This window comes from Vicia villosa, linkage group LG5 (genome assembly GCF_029867415.1).
Source record: "Vicia villosa cultivar HV-30 ecotype Madison, WI linkage group LG5, Vvil1.0, whole genome shotgun sequence".
NCBI lineage: Eukaryota > Viridiplantae > Streptophyta > Magnoliopsida > Fabales > Fabaceae > Vicia > Vicia villosa.
Window position 1 is genome coordinate 157,186,275 of NC_081184.1, and position 16,669 is coordinate 157,202,943.

The window sequence follows — 16,669 nt, forward strand, 5'->3', positions numbered from 1 at the left end:
TGTATGCAATTAAGTTGCAGAGATTGTTGTATGGGTTAAAACAATATGGGCGCGTGTGATACAATAGAATGAGTGAATATTTACTTAAAGAAGGCTATGAGAATAATCCTATTTGTCCTTGTGTCTTCATAAGAAAAACAATATCTGGATTTGTAACAATCGCTGTTTATGTTGATGATTTAAATATCATTGGGACTAATAAAGAAATCAAAGAAGCGAGAAATTATTTAAAGAAAGAATTCGAAATGAAAGATCTGGGGAAAACAAGATTCTGCCTTGGTTTACAGATTGAGTATACCAAAAATGGTATATTAGTACATCAATCAAATTATACAAAAAGGGTATTGAAAAGGTTCAACATGAACAAGGCAAATCCTTTTAGTAGTCCAATGATGGGTAGAACACTTAATATTGAGAAAGATCCCTTTAGGCCTAAGGAAAGTAATGAAGAGGATCTTGGCTCAGAAGTGCCATACCTTAGTGCCATTGGGGCACTCATGTACCTTGCTAACTATACAAGACCCAATATAGCTTTTGTAGTGAATTTACTAGCAGGATTCAGTTTATGCCCTACAAAAAGACACTGGAAAGGAATAAAGCATATATTTTGATATCTTCGAGGTACATCTAGTATTGGTTTATTTTATTCTAACAATACAAAACCAGTTTTGTTTGGTTATGTAGATGCAGGATATTTGTCAGATCCACATAATGCTAAATCACATACTGGATATATATTTACATATGGTAATACTGCAATATCATGGAGATCGCAAAAGCAAACACTTGTAGCAACTTCTTCAAATCATGCTGAAGTAATCGCCCTTCATGAAGCAAGCAAATAGTGTAGATGGTTACGATCGGTAACTCAACATATTCAAGGAGCGTCTGGTTTACCAATTGATAATAATCCAACAATTTTGTATGAAGACAATGCTGCATGTGTTACCCAAATGAAAGAAGGTTACATAAAAAGTGATAGGACCAATCATATCCCTCCGAAGTTTTTCTCATTCACACAAGAACTTGAAAGAAACATAGAGGTTGATATTCAGTGTATTTGTTCAAGTGATAACATGACAAATCTCTTTACAAAGGCACTTCCTACATCAGTTTTCAAGAAGCATGTACAAAATATTTGAATGCGTCACCTTCGAGATCTTTAAAGTAGAGTTATATGTGTTCTGTTGAGGGGGCATAATGTTGTACTCTTTTTCTCTTATTAAGGTTTTTATTCCAATGTGTTTTTTCTAATAAAATTTTTAATGAGGCAACTTATGTTTCCATATGATTCTTCTCAACAAGACTTCAATGGAGCACCGTGATAGATATTTCAAAGAGGGAGTGTTATAATAATTAAATAAATTATTATATTATTTAGAAATATCTATTCAAATTGTCAAACTTAAAATAGTAATGACAAATACTTGGTGACATATAAATTGTCAAGATAGAATAGTAATACTAATTATTTACTTAGTATAATAGTAATATTTTTACTAATATAAATACCTCCCATTAGTTTGTGTAAATACACAACCATAGATCACTTTGAATGATATAAATTACTATTTTACTTTCTTCTCCATTTTATCTTAATTTGATATTATAACTTGATTAATAATTAATATCATCATATTAGTTTACAAATATTAATTAAGTTAGATCCAAATATCCAGCTTTTTTTTTTTAATATATATATATATATATATATATATATATATATATATATATATATATATATATATATATATATATATATATATATATATATAAAATAATGTAGACAAATTTTATTGAAAGATAGAGAATAGTGTCCTGCCTAACTGACAGAATTGACCCCACGGTCAACCAAGCACGTTGTACTATTTTGTTTTGTTGGTATTGCCATCACTATCAGCATATCGCACCTACCATATATCAATCAATTGTCAATCTCATCTATCTACAGAGAGTTAGGTAGGTGGACGAACTCAAGTTCAACTTGGAGTTGTTGATCACAATTCACAACCTTAACTACCACCGTATCAACACCACAATTCAACCTTTTTGCATTGCAATTTTGAGTGACATGGTTCCAAACAGTATAACAGAGTTGGGAGTCGATGATTTTGTCAAGGCTGGCTTATCACCGGTTGAAGCCAACCAATTCAACCAACTTCTCCTCTCACTCTCACTCTCCTCCTCCGACGATCCTGCCGAAACATGGCGCCGCATCGTCAGCCGCAGACTCCTCAAACCATCTTATCCTCATCCCTTGCATCAGCTTATCTACTATACCATCTATTCTAATCAGCACTCTTCATCTTCTCTTCCTCTTTACTGGTTTCCTTCTATGTAAGTCACTTATATTATTATAATTTTATATCTATGTGCTTTTAATTATTATAGTAGAGAAATACGTTTAGGAAAATATTGAATTCATTGCAAAGTGTTGTTGAGACATTGATGATGACTTGACTATGATCTATACCGGACTTCAAGTAGCATAGAATAGAATATATTTTAAGACTTGCAAGTTGACTTACTTGAGTGATGTAGGATGCTGCATATTTTACATAATGGGAAATATGGCATCATTCTACTTACACCAAAAATAAGCAACAGTGGTACCATTATTGTTAATGAATAAGGAGTGGTCACTCTTCAAATTTATGAATTCAAATCGAAGAAAGAAATCTTTGAGAGCATGAAACCAGGCGCAAGGAGCTTGTTTGAGGCCATAAAGGGATTTTTGTTGTTTGCAAATACAGTGAGGTAAGGTTGGATGGATGAAGCCAGCTAGTTCAGTACATCCTGAGTCAAAGAGTCGTGAAGAAAGATATTGTTGACATCTATTTGACAAAGAGACTAGCCACTAGTGAGAGCAAGACATAAAACAAGCCTATAGTTTGTGGTTTGGTAATCAGACTAAAAGTATTCTTGAAGTGAAAGCTTAGGCGTTGATGAAGACTGAAAATCTTTTGCAACTTGTCTGACTTAGTACTTCGCAATGGTGCCATCTGTGTTGTGCTTTAGCCTGAAACCCCACTTATTTCGAATCACATTATAATGATATTGAGGAGCACCAAAAGTCCATGTTCCATTTTTCATAAAAGCATTAAATTCATCACTTATAGCCTGTTGCCAAGTATTGTGTTTCATGGCTTGTGTGACAAAAGTTGGCTCTACACATGAGGGCATTGGTTATATTTTGTAACAACATTTTTTTCTGTTTTGAAATACCATTCTTACTTCTTGTGATCATAGGGTGAGAAGAAGTAGTTAATCTAAGGAGGCTGGAGGCGACTGATATGAATCATGATGGCAGAATGTGGGAATTTTTGACAGGTGATGAACTTGAGGGTTGTGATATGGATGGCACATGAGGACTAGGTGGGCTAGGAGGGAGACATATGCCTGATAAGGTTAAGGAGGCTGAGTTGGACTCACAATGATATACTTGATGTGAATGCGAATTTGAAATAGATGCAACGAAACCCTTAAATCCCTCCACATTCCATGAAACTCCCAACCAGCACACCTAAGGTTCCAAAATCAGGCTAAATACACCTAAAAGGGGGTCGCGAATACTAACTCAATTCTGAGATGTATTTGAGCCAACATTTCTGCGTGCAGAATGTTTGTCCCAGAATATGTTTGAGCGTAAAGGTTCAGGTTAATCCAAGTATATTTTTTACTTTTCTTAGACTTAAAGAAAACAACTTAGGGGCTGTAGTAGAAATCATAGGTCAGGTAGGAGTTTGAACCTAGATTTTTGCGCACGAGTTTTGTATATCAGAGGGGCCCAAACTGCCCAGTTTAAGGAATAAATATAATTTGTAGGACGTTGTGTCGGTTAGTCAAAATCAGAAGTTTAATGAAGGAGGTGGAGCTGGTGAGTAGGCATCATGCATAAAGATGACAACTAAAATATTATTCCAGCACTTATTAAGTGTATTCATTGTTCATATAATTATTTATTGTTGGTTTCCACATTTAGAGAGCAGGCGAAACACACTAACCTGGGTCGTCTCATGGAAATTCATGGTTCTCGGCTTTTAGGAGCATCCTCCTACAAGGATCCTATTGCTAGTTTTCCTCTTTTTCATAAATTTTCTGTACAACACCCCGAGGTAAGTGAAAGTTAGTTTCCTTTTATCTCTACATTTTCTTTCTATTTCTCTAATTTCAACCTCTGTTATATTTGCATTGCCCTGCAGGTTTACTGGTCTCTTGTTCTCAAGGAACTTTCTATTTCCTTTGTTCAACCTCCAAGTTGCATTTTAGATACATCTTCCAACCCATCAAAACATGGAGGAACCTGGCTTCCTGGTTCTGTCCTTAATATTGCTGATTGCTGTTTGCAACCCAGCTCCCATCCAAAAAAACAAGACGACAGTATAGCCATTGTTTGGAGGGATGAAGGTTTTGATGACTCTGAAGTTAATCGTATCACTCTCAAACAACTTCGTCAGCAAGTCATGTATGCCACCTCCTGCGTCTCGTGTCTCACCTCATCCTTCTGGTTTTCTTATTGTTTTCACCAATATTATTTCCAGGTTGGTGGCGAATGCAATAGATGCCAATTTCTCAAAGGGTGATGCAATTGCAATTGACATGCAAATGACCGTCAATGCTGTGATTATATATCTAGCAATTGTTTTAGCAGGATGTGTTGTAGTATCAATAGCTGATAGCTTTGCACCAAAAGAAATTGCTACTCGCCTCCGTGTTTCCAATGCCAAGGGTATTTTCACGCAGGTGTTTGTCTATATTTAGTAGAACTTTACTTTAAAGCTATTAGTAATTTCTCAGTTACCAATTTCTCTGCAGGATATTATTCATTTGGTTTAATTTTTTCAGGATTTCATAGCAAGAGGTGGCAAGAAATTTCCTTTGTACAGGTATAAAATTGTTAGCATTATACTTATCATGGCCATATTTTACCATCACCGCTGCAATGTTTGTCTCTATTTATTATCTGTTTAGAAGATGATAATTGACATCTTCAGTTTTACTAGCCAATCGTGTTTTCTATTGTTCTTAACTTCAATTACAATTTACAATTGCCAATAACATTGGATAAATAAAATTTTCAATAATTTGTACCTCTTATTATTGTTGATGTTCAAATTCAATGCCACAGTCTAAATGCGTGTTCGAGCATGAATATACATGCTGGGCTATTTTGGGACAAATGATAGTCTATTCGTGTATTATACTTTCTTAAAATTTTGATCTGTACACACTTTCCTCAGCAGATATATGTTAGAAACAAATGCACAACTATATCTCATTAACCAAAGTTTTGTATTCTAGATGCTTGAATGCATCTCAAACTATTTTACCATGCAAAACTTGAATAGATGAAAGATATTGGGCTTCCTGAAGTTGTGTTTGAATTTAATATTGTTCTTTTTATAAGTAACCACTGACCTCATTATGCATATTTCTTCTTCCAGTCGAGTCATTGAGGCAGCTACATGCAAAGTTATTGTGCTCCCTGTGATAGGCAACAATGTAGGAGTAAAATTAAGAGAAAGCGACCTTTCGTGGAATAGTTTTCTTTCTTCTGGCAAACAGCATCCAAGGTAATGTGCTTTACAATGGCTATTTTTCATATAGGCAAATGATAATTTTTCATCTAGACGAATGGTAATTTTTCCTTACTATACTAAGCTAGTAACTGTTGAAAATTCTCAAAACAGAAGAATAGAAGATGCATAGTTTCTCTTCTGTTTTGTCTCGCCTTCACATTTAAATCTTGCCAGGTCACATAATTACTCTCCGATCTATCAATCGGTTGATTCTGTCACTAATATACTTTTCTCATCTGGAACCACAGGTAAATATTCTCTTTTAAAATATACTACTCTGGTCACTATTATAAACAAATATTCTCTTTTCATGTTCATTGAATAATTAATGTATCTAAGATATATCTAGACCAGATGCATAAGTTATTCGATAAACCTGAAAATGAAGTCTTTGCTTATAATAGTGACCGGAGGGTGTATCAACTACGGACTACCATGATAATGATTTCATATTCCACTTTTACACTTCAGGGGATCCAAAAGCAATTCCTTGGACTCAACTTTCTCCCATACGAAGTGCCGCAGATGGGTGGGCTTTTATCGATGTTCAACCTGGAGATGTCTATTGCTGGCCTACTAATTTAGGATGGGTGATGGGACCAACTCTTATATATTCATGCTTTCTATCTGGCGCAACTCTTGCGCTGTACCATGGATCTCCACTAGGTCATGGCTTTGGAAAATTTGTTCAGGTAATGCGAACGAGTGTTCTGGCTAAGGAAACGCAATAGAAAGTACTCGGTGAAAAGAAAAGTATTGTATTGGAAAAAGAGAAAGTTTAACTGTTGGTGTAAAACTTTCGAATGTAGTATCATAAAGTGACATCATGGTGATATCTAACTGGATATTATGCAACAAAAGCATTATTTAACATTGTCCTATACATTGCACCAAAGCAAGCATTATTCATTTAACTACTTTTGTTCAGGATGCAGGTGTTACCATTTTGGGAACAGTTCCAAGCTTAGTAAAAACTTGGAAGAGTTCACAGTGTATGGAGGGCTTAGACTGGACAAGGATAAAGTAATGTCTCCTAAATTTAAATAATCGATTTACTTTTGTGAACAATGAGTTAAACTGTGGTTATACGCAGGACATTTTGTTCGACCGGAGAAACTTCAAATGTTGATGATGACCTTTGGCTTTCTTCAAAATCTTATTACAAACCCATAATTGAATGTTGTGGAGGCACGGAACTCGCGTCCTGTTACATCATGGGGAGTCGACTACAGCCTCAAGCTTTTGGAGCATTTAGCACAGCATCAATGACAACCGGTTTGGTCATCCTTGATGAAAATGGAGTTCCTTATGTAAGATTTTATGCGGCCGCCTATATAAATGTTCATTACCTTGTATAATACATATCTTATCTTTTGGCATCCAATATGACAGCCAGATGATGTTCCTTGTGTCGGTGAAGCGGGGTTATTCCCAATATATTTGGGAGCAACTGATAGATTGCTTAACGCTGATCATGAGGAGATTTATTTTAAGGGAATGCCTCTTTACAAAGGAAAGGTATATACTTTAATTAGTATTCATACTGCAAATGTGACTAATGACTTTTGCAGTCAGTTTGTTTATCTGTCTTCTAATGTCTGTCATATTTTGTATTAGCAGATTCTTAGGAGACATGGAGATATACTTAGAAGAACTGTAGGAGGCCATTTCGTTGTACAAGGGAGGGCTGATGACACCATGAATCTTGGCGGAATAAAGGTACCATATCGCCCACAATATTTATATTTATTCAGCCTTCTTACAGATTGAGTGTATTTTGTTTTGTGAATTTCACTCCTCTAAAGTAGCAATGGTTGATATTTTTGCACTTTCCATTAACGTTTTACTGCTTTCAAAAAATTTATGTTCTAATATTGCAGACAAGTTCGGTAGAAATTGAGCGCGTCTGTGATAGGGCTGATGAATGCGTTTTGGAGACAGCCGCTGTCAGTGTTGCTCCTGCAAATGCAGGTCCAGAACAACTGGTTATACTTGTAGTTTTAAAGAACGGATACAATTCCAATGCGGAAACTCTAAAGAAGATATTCTCTAAGGCCATTCAAACAAACCTTAATCCTTTATTCAAGGTCCAACTCTCAATCTCATTTGCTATTTTATGTAAAACATTATTAAAGCAATAGCTTAAATGACATAGATTCATAAAATTTTGAATTCTGAACGGAAATTGAAATTTTAATCTGACTTTTTGTTACTATTTTAGTATTGATGTTAACAACTCTTTTTGTTACTATTACAGATAAGCCTTGTTAAAATTGTGCTTACGTTTCCTCGAACAGCTTCCAACAAGTTACTGAGGAGAGTTTTGAGAGATCAAATGAAACACGAGCTATCAGTTCATAGCAGACTTTAGCGACATTATTAATTTGCAACAGGACATGCATCAAGATTCGCTTCATATGCAAATATTATGATGATGATAAATAATGTTCGTATTACAAATTACAATGTCTTTACTAGCAAGACATTGAGAATGAATAAAATTAGTTCAGTGAATGAACTGATACATTGTTTATTGCACAAGGGGTTTTTTATGCAAGAAATAAAATGGGTATCTTTTACTGATTTATTTATATATTTGTAGCTATATTAAGAAATTTGATAAAAAAAATCTGTAAGAGTTCTTTAGACAATATCTTACAGAATAGAATACCAAAGGCAACCTGAGTAACCATATCAAAATCAGTAGCAACAATCTCAACCATATCAGAATCAGTCTCAACAAAGGCCTCAAGTGAGATATAATAATGTGCCTTAACAACATCAACAACCAAGAAAAAATAGTGAGTAAAGTTGAAAAAAATTAAGGAAAAGAAAAAAGAGAGGTGAGAAAAAAGTGAGTGGCAAAGAGAAAGTTAAAGAGAGAGAAATTACAACTCCTATCTATCCACCTGTAATCATCCTTTTTTTAAAAAGCATTACAACAAATTTCAGCTAATTTTTTGAAAGAGTTTTTAACAAAAAAGAGAAAGAAAGCTTCCAAGTAATGAAACAATTAACCTTTAAGAAGGATGCAGACCTATCACCCGAAAGAAGCTTCCACTGAAGTTATCAGATCCAAGGAATTTCAATATTCCTTGTGACATAGAAAATCTATAAATATTGAAGATGTGGCACAAGTGAGATAAAGTAAAGATGATAAAGGCCAAAATAAAGGCCAAAGGCAAATGAAAAATGGCAACAAAAATAAAGACCACAGCCAAAATAATTCTATGTACAAGAAAATAATTTAATTTAGTAGAAGAAGATAAAGTAAAGACGCTAAACACAATAATTGTTTATTTAATTTAATAAAATAATCTACTCTGAGAAAAATAATAGTTCTTCAATTTACTATACTTTCAAAAGTTGTTATAAAAGATTACACATGAGTTACAAGAAAAATAGTCACCTAAGTTTTCAAGAACAAACTCTATTTTCTACCCAAGTGTTTTCCAATCTCTCCATATATGAACCACACAAGTCAAAGTGTTTAAAAGGGTTTCTCAATCCCCTTTGATACCCTAAAGGTTTCCCTCAACTTTTGACTCTCTATGTTTTCACTTACTAGGATTGTCACCTCTTCTCATTGTCTTCAGTTCTACAGTTCTAAAGGCTGTGATAACAAGAATGTAAGCGATACATATTTATAACCGTTGAAATCCAACATATCTATATCAAGCCCAAAACACAACCCATTAATGAACAAATCCATGGATCGAAACAGAGAATCCAAAAACACACAAATCGGGAAAATCATACAGGATGACCGAAAACCCAAACCTCTTCGAATTGACCTAAACAACCTCCCGACCAACCGCTATCACCGACGACCAACCGATTTCTGGCGGTCATATCTCACCATTGTCGACTACCGCCACCAGACCATCTACCTGTGGTTCTCGTGCCATCTGACGACCTCTTTGCCGCTTTTATGGATTTTGGTTTATCTAAATCATGGAATATGTTTCCTTTCTCTTCATCACTTAAGGTATTTTATGCATACTTTAACACTACTCTTAGCAAAGTTAACACAGAGCCTCGAGGAAAGCTCTAACCCTTAAAAATAGCTTAAATCAGCTAAAGATTCTCGACCGAGGCATCAACCAAGATAAGTGGGTTATCCACATATTGAATATGAGAGATCACCAAATCAAAGGACTCTATCATAAAGCCCGAAAAGAGAAATTCATAATCCTACTAAATAACCCAGTGAGTCATTCGACCATAAGAAGAAAAATTAACTGAGATAAGGGATCACCTTATTTCAGCCTTCTTTGAATATTAATTTATTGGGTCATGCAACTATTGTCAAAGGAAACAAACTTATCCATAACCATATAAAGTCTAGCTGTAACACCCTAACCCCAATACTTCCATAAGCAGAATTATACGGCAATTAAAGTGCTATTAACTTCAAAGCAATTCAACATTTAACCATATAGCAGCGGAATATTTTGTTAAAAAAAATCAAAACATGTTTGTCCTCAACTTCAAAACATAATCAATGGACTTCTCAAAGCCTAACATTAATATCAATAAAAGAAAACAAACTTTCCCAGTCTCGATGTTACTTACTTAGAGCATAAACACTAAGACAATAACGAAATAAAAGGAATTAAGCTTCAATATCTATCTTCCACTCACAACAACAATTCTAATATTGATTATATGCAAGATGTCTATAGTGGACAACATCAAAGCAAAGGGAGTAGAATTCACTTCAATAAATAAAATGGTATAAGCTGCAAGGTAGAATACAAACATCTACACATAATTCACATCAATCACACAATTCCATTCTCACACCCAACTCAACATCATATACATCAAAATTACACACTAATCATTAAATATATGCAACTCGACTCACGACATCAACTCGACTCATTTGCATGTAGTCCCATCTCATCAAAAGGTTCTTCATAGAAAATAGGCCCACCCTTCTAGACCTCGAACCCACCTTTCTAGGTCCGGTACAAGTTACTCATCCACCCTTCTAGATTTGAAACCCGCGTCTTTCACAACAACGATACAAATGATGTATGATATATAATGATGCAACAACAATACCCAACATGTTTATGTTCCCCCTTCAAAACTTAAACATCATACAACAACGTAGTTTCCCCTTCGAAACTACCGCCACAACAACAATAATTATGCATATTCACATAATTATCCACAATTGAGTCATGATTATTTCACCTTTATTATAACATGACAACAAGTCACACGTATTTATACGATTTCATCTTCATTCATCATACATACATTATTAAACTCCTAAACCATCACCATGTGATAGTGCTTCGCAATAGCTTTCCAACGCTTTAAGCCGTGCCTCATTTGGAGTCATGTAGCTTAAATTATGATCAAAACAACAAGTGAACCAATCGATTATTGCCACAGACCAATCAATTGCTGTTAACCTACAGTTTCACTAATTTTACACGTACAGGCTTGGACCAATCAATCACACACATGGTCCAATCAATTTTTCCTTATATTTTACTAAAAAATTCCATTTTTTTCATGGACCAATCGATTGCATACTCATACCAATCGATTGTTCCAAAGTTACTGTTTAAAATTTGTTGTTTTGAAAAAAGAACCAATCAAATACATGGGAAGAACAAATGATTGTTCCAAAGTTTTTGTTTCTTATTTTTCTGTTTTTAAAACGGAACCAGTCGATTGTTCTCCTAGGACCAATCCATTGCTTATAACTATTCTTCCAAAAATCCCCATTTTAATCACGTTACTGCAAATTAATCAATTTTAAATCTTATTTTAAACACATCCTAACATGAAAAACAACTTATTTAAAAAATCTAACTTTATACACCATTTATTTCACTATTACTATATTATATATACCAATTAACAAAAAAATTTACGTTATTTTTAAAAGTTCAATATGTGTATGTATGACTTAATAAAAATTTTGAAAAAAATAAATCTATCGAACCAATTCAAACCGCATTGGTTTGTTTTGATTTGGTTCGATTTTGGTTTTAAAAGCCAATCAAACCGAACCACACCTTTTTTTTCTTGCAGTTCAAAACCGCTCAAACCACACCGCGAACAAACACCCCTAATTATGTTGTAAGAGGAGAGAAAAAGATTTTGGCAGATGAAGGTGAAGAATATAGTGATGATTGCTAGGGGTGCTCGCGGTGCGGTTTGGGCGGTTTTGACGAAAAAAATCATCCGAACCGAAAGAGAAAAAATAGTGCGGTTTGGTTTGGTTCGGTTGGCTTTTAAAAAAAATCCGAACCAAACCAAACCAAACTAATGCGGTTTGGTTCGGTTCGGTTGGTTCGGTTTTTTACAAATATTTTATTAAGCCATACATGCACATATAGATGATAACATAATTTTGTATTTATACATTCATACACTATCAAATAACAACAAAACTCGTCATATTTTGACAATAATTTTTCATTTAATATGTAAAAATTAAATTAGACAAAAGTGAAATATTAAACATAAAATAATAGCATAAAATAATATAAAAATTATTATAACGAAACAAAAAAATAGAAGAGACGAAAGATTAGTGACAGTGAAAAAGATAAAAAGTGTTGAGAGATTAGAGAAGAAGATATGCGATAAAAACGAAACTGAAATACGGAATATTTACATAAAAATGAGAAGGTGAAAAAGAAAGAATATAAGAGAGTAGAGATTATAGAAGAAGAGGGAAGATGTATGTGGCAAAGAAGGTACGATAATGTTATTAGAGATTTTAGAAGATCGGGACTGAAATTATATATGTAAGGATGAGAAAATTGTTCGTAATCATAATGATAATGTATAATAAGTTTAAGTTTGGGTTGGATATGAGTTAGTAAAATTTAGGTTGTAACATAGTGCGGTTTGATTCGGTTTGGTTCGGTTTACAAAATACAAACCGCAAACCGAACCGAACCGTGCGGTTTTGTAAAAACTGACCCAAACTAATCCGAACCAAATGCGGTTTTTTGCGGTTTGGTTTGGTTTGGTTTGCGGTTTTCTATTGGGTTGGTTTGGTTTTGATCACCCCTAATGATTGCTATGGGTTTCACACTTCAAAGTATTCAGGTTGCTTTCCTAAAAGAAACAAAAAAATATAAATCAATAACAAAAGAATTGTAATCACTAAGAATTCAGTGAATATTATTAACTCAAATCACTCTCATAATCCCCACACAATGGCTACCTTCCCTATTAGAAAATATCAATTTATATAAATCAAATGCAGTTCTCTATCCTCTTATTTATTTTCATTTTTCATTTTGATTCCTAACCCTAACATTTCTTCTTATAGAAAAAATGGAGATGAAATTGATGAAATTGATACATTTCTTTGTAATAGAGAGGGAATAGCGTCGGTCATGCCTACGCTAGCTTAAAGATTATTTTCATATTCTCTGGTATTATTTAAGATGCTATAACAATTTTTTAATTAAACTATCATGTATAGTATTGGCGCCTTCCGCACTAATGTTTCTATCAACAATCGTTGTTCTCAAACATTCTCATGCACATTATTGTGTTGCAAAACACACTTCAACAAGCCAATGTGTCTTTAGAAATTTTTCAACCACCTCCTGTTCTAAATTATTAATTATAATTAATAATATGGGTGTGTTCCAAAATGACAAGGAAAATATGCTAGTGGATTTGAATTTTGAATTTGAAAGTTGGCAACTCTTCATGAAATGTTGCAACCGTTGGTGAACCATGCTGTGGGCCAAAAGTCATAACTCTTGGAAAAGAAATTGTTTCACCAAGGGTCGCTACCTTGTGAAACAATACCAGCATGGCCTATAAAATCATAACTTTGGATTCAGAATGATTAATCACAAAATACAAATCCTCTAGAATAATTCCAGAGCACTCTTCGCTACATTCGAGTTTTCGTCGGTCTTGCGCAAACTCGATAAGGCTGAATTATCCTGGGTATTCCTGCGTAGAAACTCCAAGACAAATTGAAAGTGCTTGAAATACTATAAGGAAAGTGTTTCGTACACGATTCTAGCCTCGATTCCATTCGGTTTAAATTGATTTTCTAACAATCTTATAGTATGTCAAATTATGGCAATCGAGACTTCCGCTTCAAGTAGCAAAAGAGAAATTATTGTATCGTGGACACATTCTGAATGCAGGAAGAATCTACCTCGAAAATTCGAGTAAGTTTTATTATTTTTCTTTTATTATTGAAACATTATAGAATAAAAAAAAAAGGTTTTAGAGTGATATCATATACTGGGTTCTATCATGAATATAGCGTTGAATATGTATGATCTTGAAAATTTTAACTACTGCTCACAATATTTCTTACATGGTATTAACAAATTTAAAGAGTATTTTGAAACATTTAATACTCGTTAGTAAAAGAATTATTGATGAGTTTAATAGCATTGTTTATCAATTTGTTTATTCTTTTGATATTCTCACAGTGGCTTTAGTTTCAACTTTGCAATGTCAATGACATATAGATTATTTTTTTTCTGAACCGATATATTAGACTAGTTATTCTATCTAAAGATGATTGGAGTTTAAAAGAAATTAATGAAATGGTACTAATTGTATATTTGTTGTGTTTTCTTCGTCTTGAAATAATTGTGTCTAAAAGGGTGTGTCTTCAAATGATTGTTTCTCTCCCGAATATAATTTTCCTCAAAATATTATGTTCAAAAAAAAATTTGCAATGTATATAAAAAATAAAATAAAAAAATAAAAAAATTTAAAAAGGTTTGAAATACCATCTGTTCACTAAACAGATGCGCTGCATCATCACCAGGAGTTGTCAACCTTTAAAAAAAAATTTTTACGAAATTGAAATATATTGATATATATACGTTGGGTAACGAAACTTTGTCACCAAGCAGTGTAACAAAACAGTACCTATATATATACACATATTAACTTTGCATAAACCTAGTTTTCTATTTGAGTATAAAGATATAGTAACAGTACCATACAGTTAGAATTGCTTCAAATGATAAATTACATTTCTAAAACATTTATATTGAAGAGACATGAGCATATTAATTTATTAATTTGGAATTATTATTAGAATGAAACTTGTTAATTCATTAGAGTGTATATTGAATTTTGTAAATGAATTTTGATTTGGATGTTACATGAATAATATTTTGTGAGACTTATTATTATAAGACATATAAAGATCATTTAAATATGATTTATAACGAGATGTAGAATTTTGAGATGTTAAATGTTGAGAATCTTATCGCGGAGGATAAGGAATTTGTGATTCACACAAATAAGGAACCTTGTGAGAAGGCTTCTCCAAGGGTTGTTGAAAATAAAAATCGAAAGTTCGTCAATGATTGTTGAAAAACAACTTGAACTTAGAATAAACAGAAAGTTTGAAAGGCTGAGGAATTATGACCGAACAAAAATCGATTGTTGACATATTTCTTTTATCTAGTAAAAGGAAATAGTAAGAATTATGTTCGTAATATTCCTATTATTCTTCAAGTGGAAGATGATCCTAAGAATTACAATGAAAAAGTAACTTCAAGGGACTTCTCTTGAAATGATGTTATCCAAGACGAAAGGGAATCAACAATGTCAAATCATACTCCTTTGGATGCAAACGGATGTTTAGAAAAAGTATCATAGTGATGGTACATTAAAACATCTACAGGGATTGATTTGTAACCAAGGGTTTTAGACAAAATAAAGATGTTGATTATTTTGACACATATGCACTAGAAGCAAGCATAATGAAAATTAAAATTTTATTTGCATTAGCTTCATCAAATAAATGTCAAAGGACATTCCTAAATAGAAATCTCAACGAGGAGATTTATATGGAGCAATAAGAATGTTATATTGTTCCTACTGATGAACAAAAAGGTGTATAAGCTTGTTAAATCCTTGAATTCAAAGAGTTTGTCATCATCAAAAAGGGGAAGATTGTGAATAATACATCTTATATTTAGTTTTGATGAAGACAAAGGTTATCAAATAAGAAAAGGATCTAAAGTGTCATGTACATCAATGATGTGGTTGATCAAGAAGGTTGAACATAGAAGTTCAAGAGAAGATTTGAGAGAAGTGAACATAACTGAGGTACTCATTGCAATTCATACTATTTATTTTAAATTGCTCATAATTTAATCTCTCACTTCATCTAAAAACCTTCTTGCATCATCATGCATGATTATCTAAAATCTTCTTCATCTAATTCTTGTGATAAGTGTTTGTACACAAAGTTGTGTAAGAATATTGTGATATTCCTTTGTCTCTATGTTGATTACATGTTGATCATTAGCAACGAGATGAATGAAATCTTAGAAACAAAGAGGTTTCTAGCTTCCACATTCAAGATGAAAATTCTTGAAATAGTGGACACTCTTTTCGATTAAAGTAAAGCGAAAGAGTGGGGGTTGAGAAAACCACATTCAAGATGAAAGATCTTGGATAAGTTGACACTCTTTTGGAGATCAAAATAATGCGAAAATAGTGGGGGTTATGAACTTAGTCAAATATACTTTGTTGAGAAAGTTCTTGATAAATTCAAACTGTCACGTTTTAAAAGGTGAATATTCAATTTGATCTTAGTGTCAAAATAATGATGGAAGAATTATGGCTATATTAGAATACACAAGTGAAATTGATTTTCTAATGCAATGTACTATATGCGATATAGGAGTTGCAAATAGTAAATGAGTAGATTTACTAGCAATCCAAATGGTGAGAATTCCAAGGAAATCACGAGGATTTTGATTATCTTTCAAAACAAAATCTTGACCTCCATTATGGTAGGTTTCCTACCATAGTAGAAGGATATACCAATATGAGTTGGATATCGAGTGTTGGAGTTCATATATTTACAACTAAGTGGATATGTACACTAGTTGGGGTAAGATTTCTTGGAAGAGCAATAAATAAAGATGCATGACTATCTTGACCATGAAGACATAGTGTGTGGATATCTCTACAACTGGTCAAAGAAGTTGAATGATTGAGGGACCTTCTGTTGGAAGTTCCATTGGCTATAAACACGGTGTTTCAAAGGTGTTAACACAACGTGACAGTTAAGCCAGTTTAGCAAAAGAATTCAGATAAAT

The 16,669-nt window shown here is 33.3% G+C and overlaps 1 protein-coding gene across 1 annotated transcript; it reads left to right on the top strand.

Moving 5' to 3' along the window:
* The first annotated feature begins 1,904 nt into the window (after positions 1-1,904).
* LOC131603402 (probable CoA ligase CCL12) lies at positions 1,905-8,166 on the top strand. Its single transcript, XM_058875701.1, has 14 exons — positions 1,905-2,337; positions 3,983-4,115; positions 4,203-4,465; positions 4,542-4,743; positions 4,846-4,886; positions 5,445-5,573; positions 5,754-5,827; positions 6,051-6,271; positions 6,508-6,602; positions 6,673-6,889; positions 6,972-7,097; positions 7,200-7,298; positions 7,460-7,666; positions 7,837-8,166. Exons 1-14 carry the CDS (start codon positions 2,072-2,074, stop codon positions 7,948-7,950), a joined length of 2,187 nt encoding a protein of 728 aa, XP_058731684.1. The 5' UTR covers positions 1,905-2,071; the 3' UTR covers positions 7,951-8,166.
* The last annotated feature ends 8,503 nt before the right edge of the window (positions 8,167-16,669 follow it).

Coding starts and splice junctions, on each gene's coding strand:
- LOC131603402 (XM_058875701.1), top strand. CDS start 2,072: ATGGTTCCAAACAGTATAACAGAGTTGGGAGTCGATGATTTTGTCAAG. Junction 4,466..4,541: donor CAACTTCGTCAGCAAGTCAT/GTATGCCACCTC, acceptor TATTATTTCCAG/GTTGGTGGCGAATGCAATAG. Junction 7,098..7,199: donor TGCCTCTTTACAAAGGAAAG/GTATATACTTTA, acceptor TTGTATTAGCAG/ATTCTTAGGAGACATGGAGA.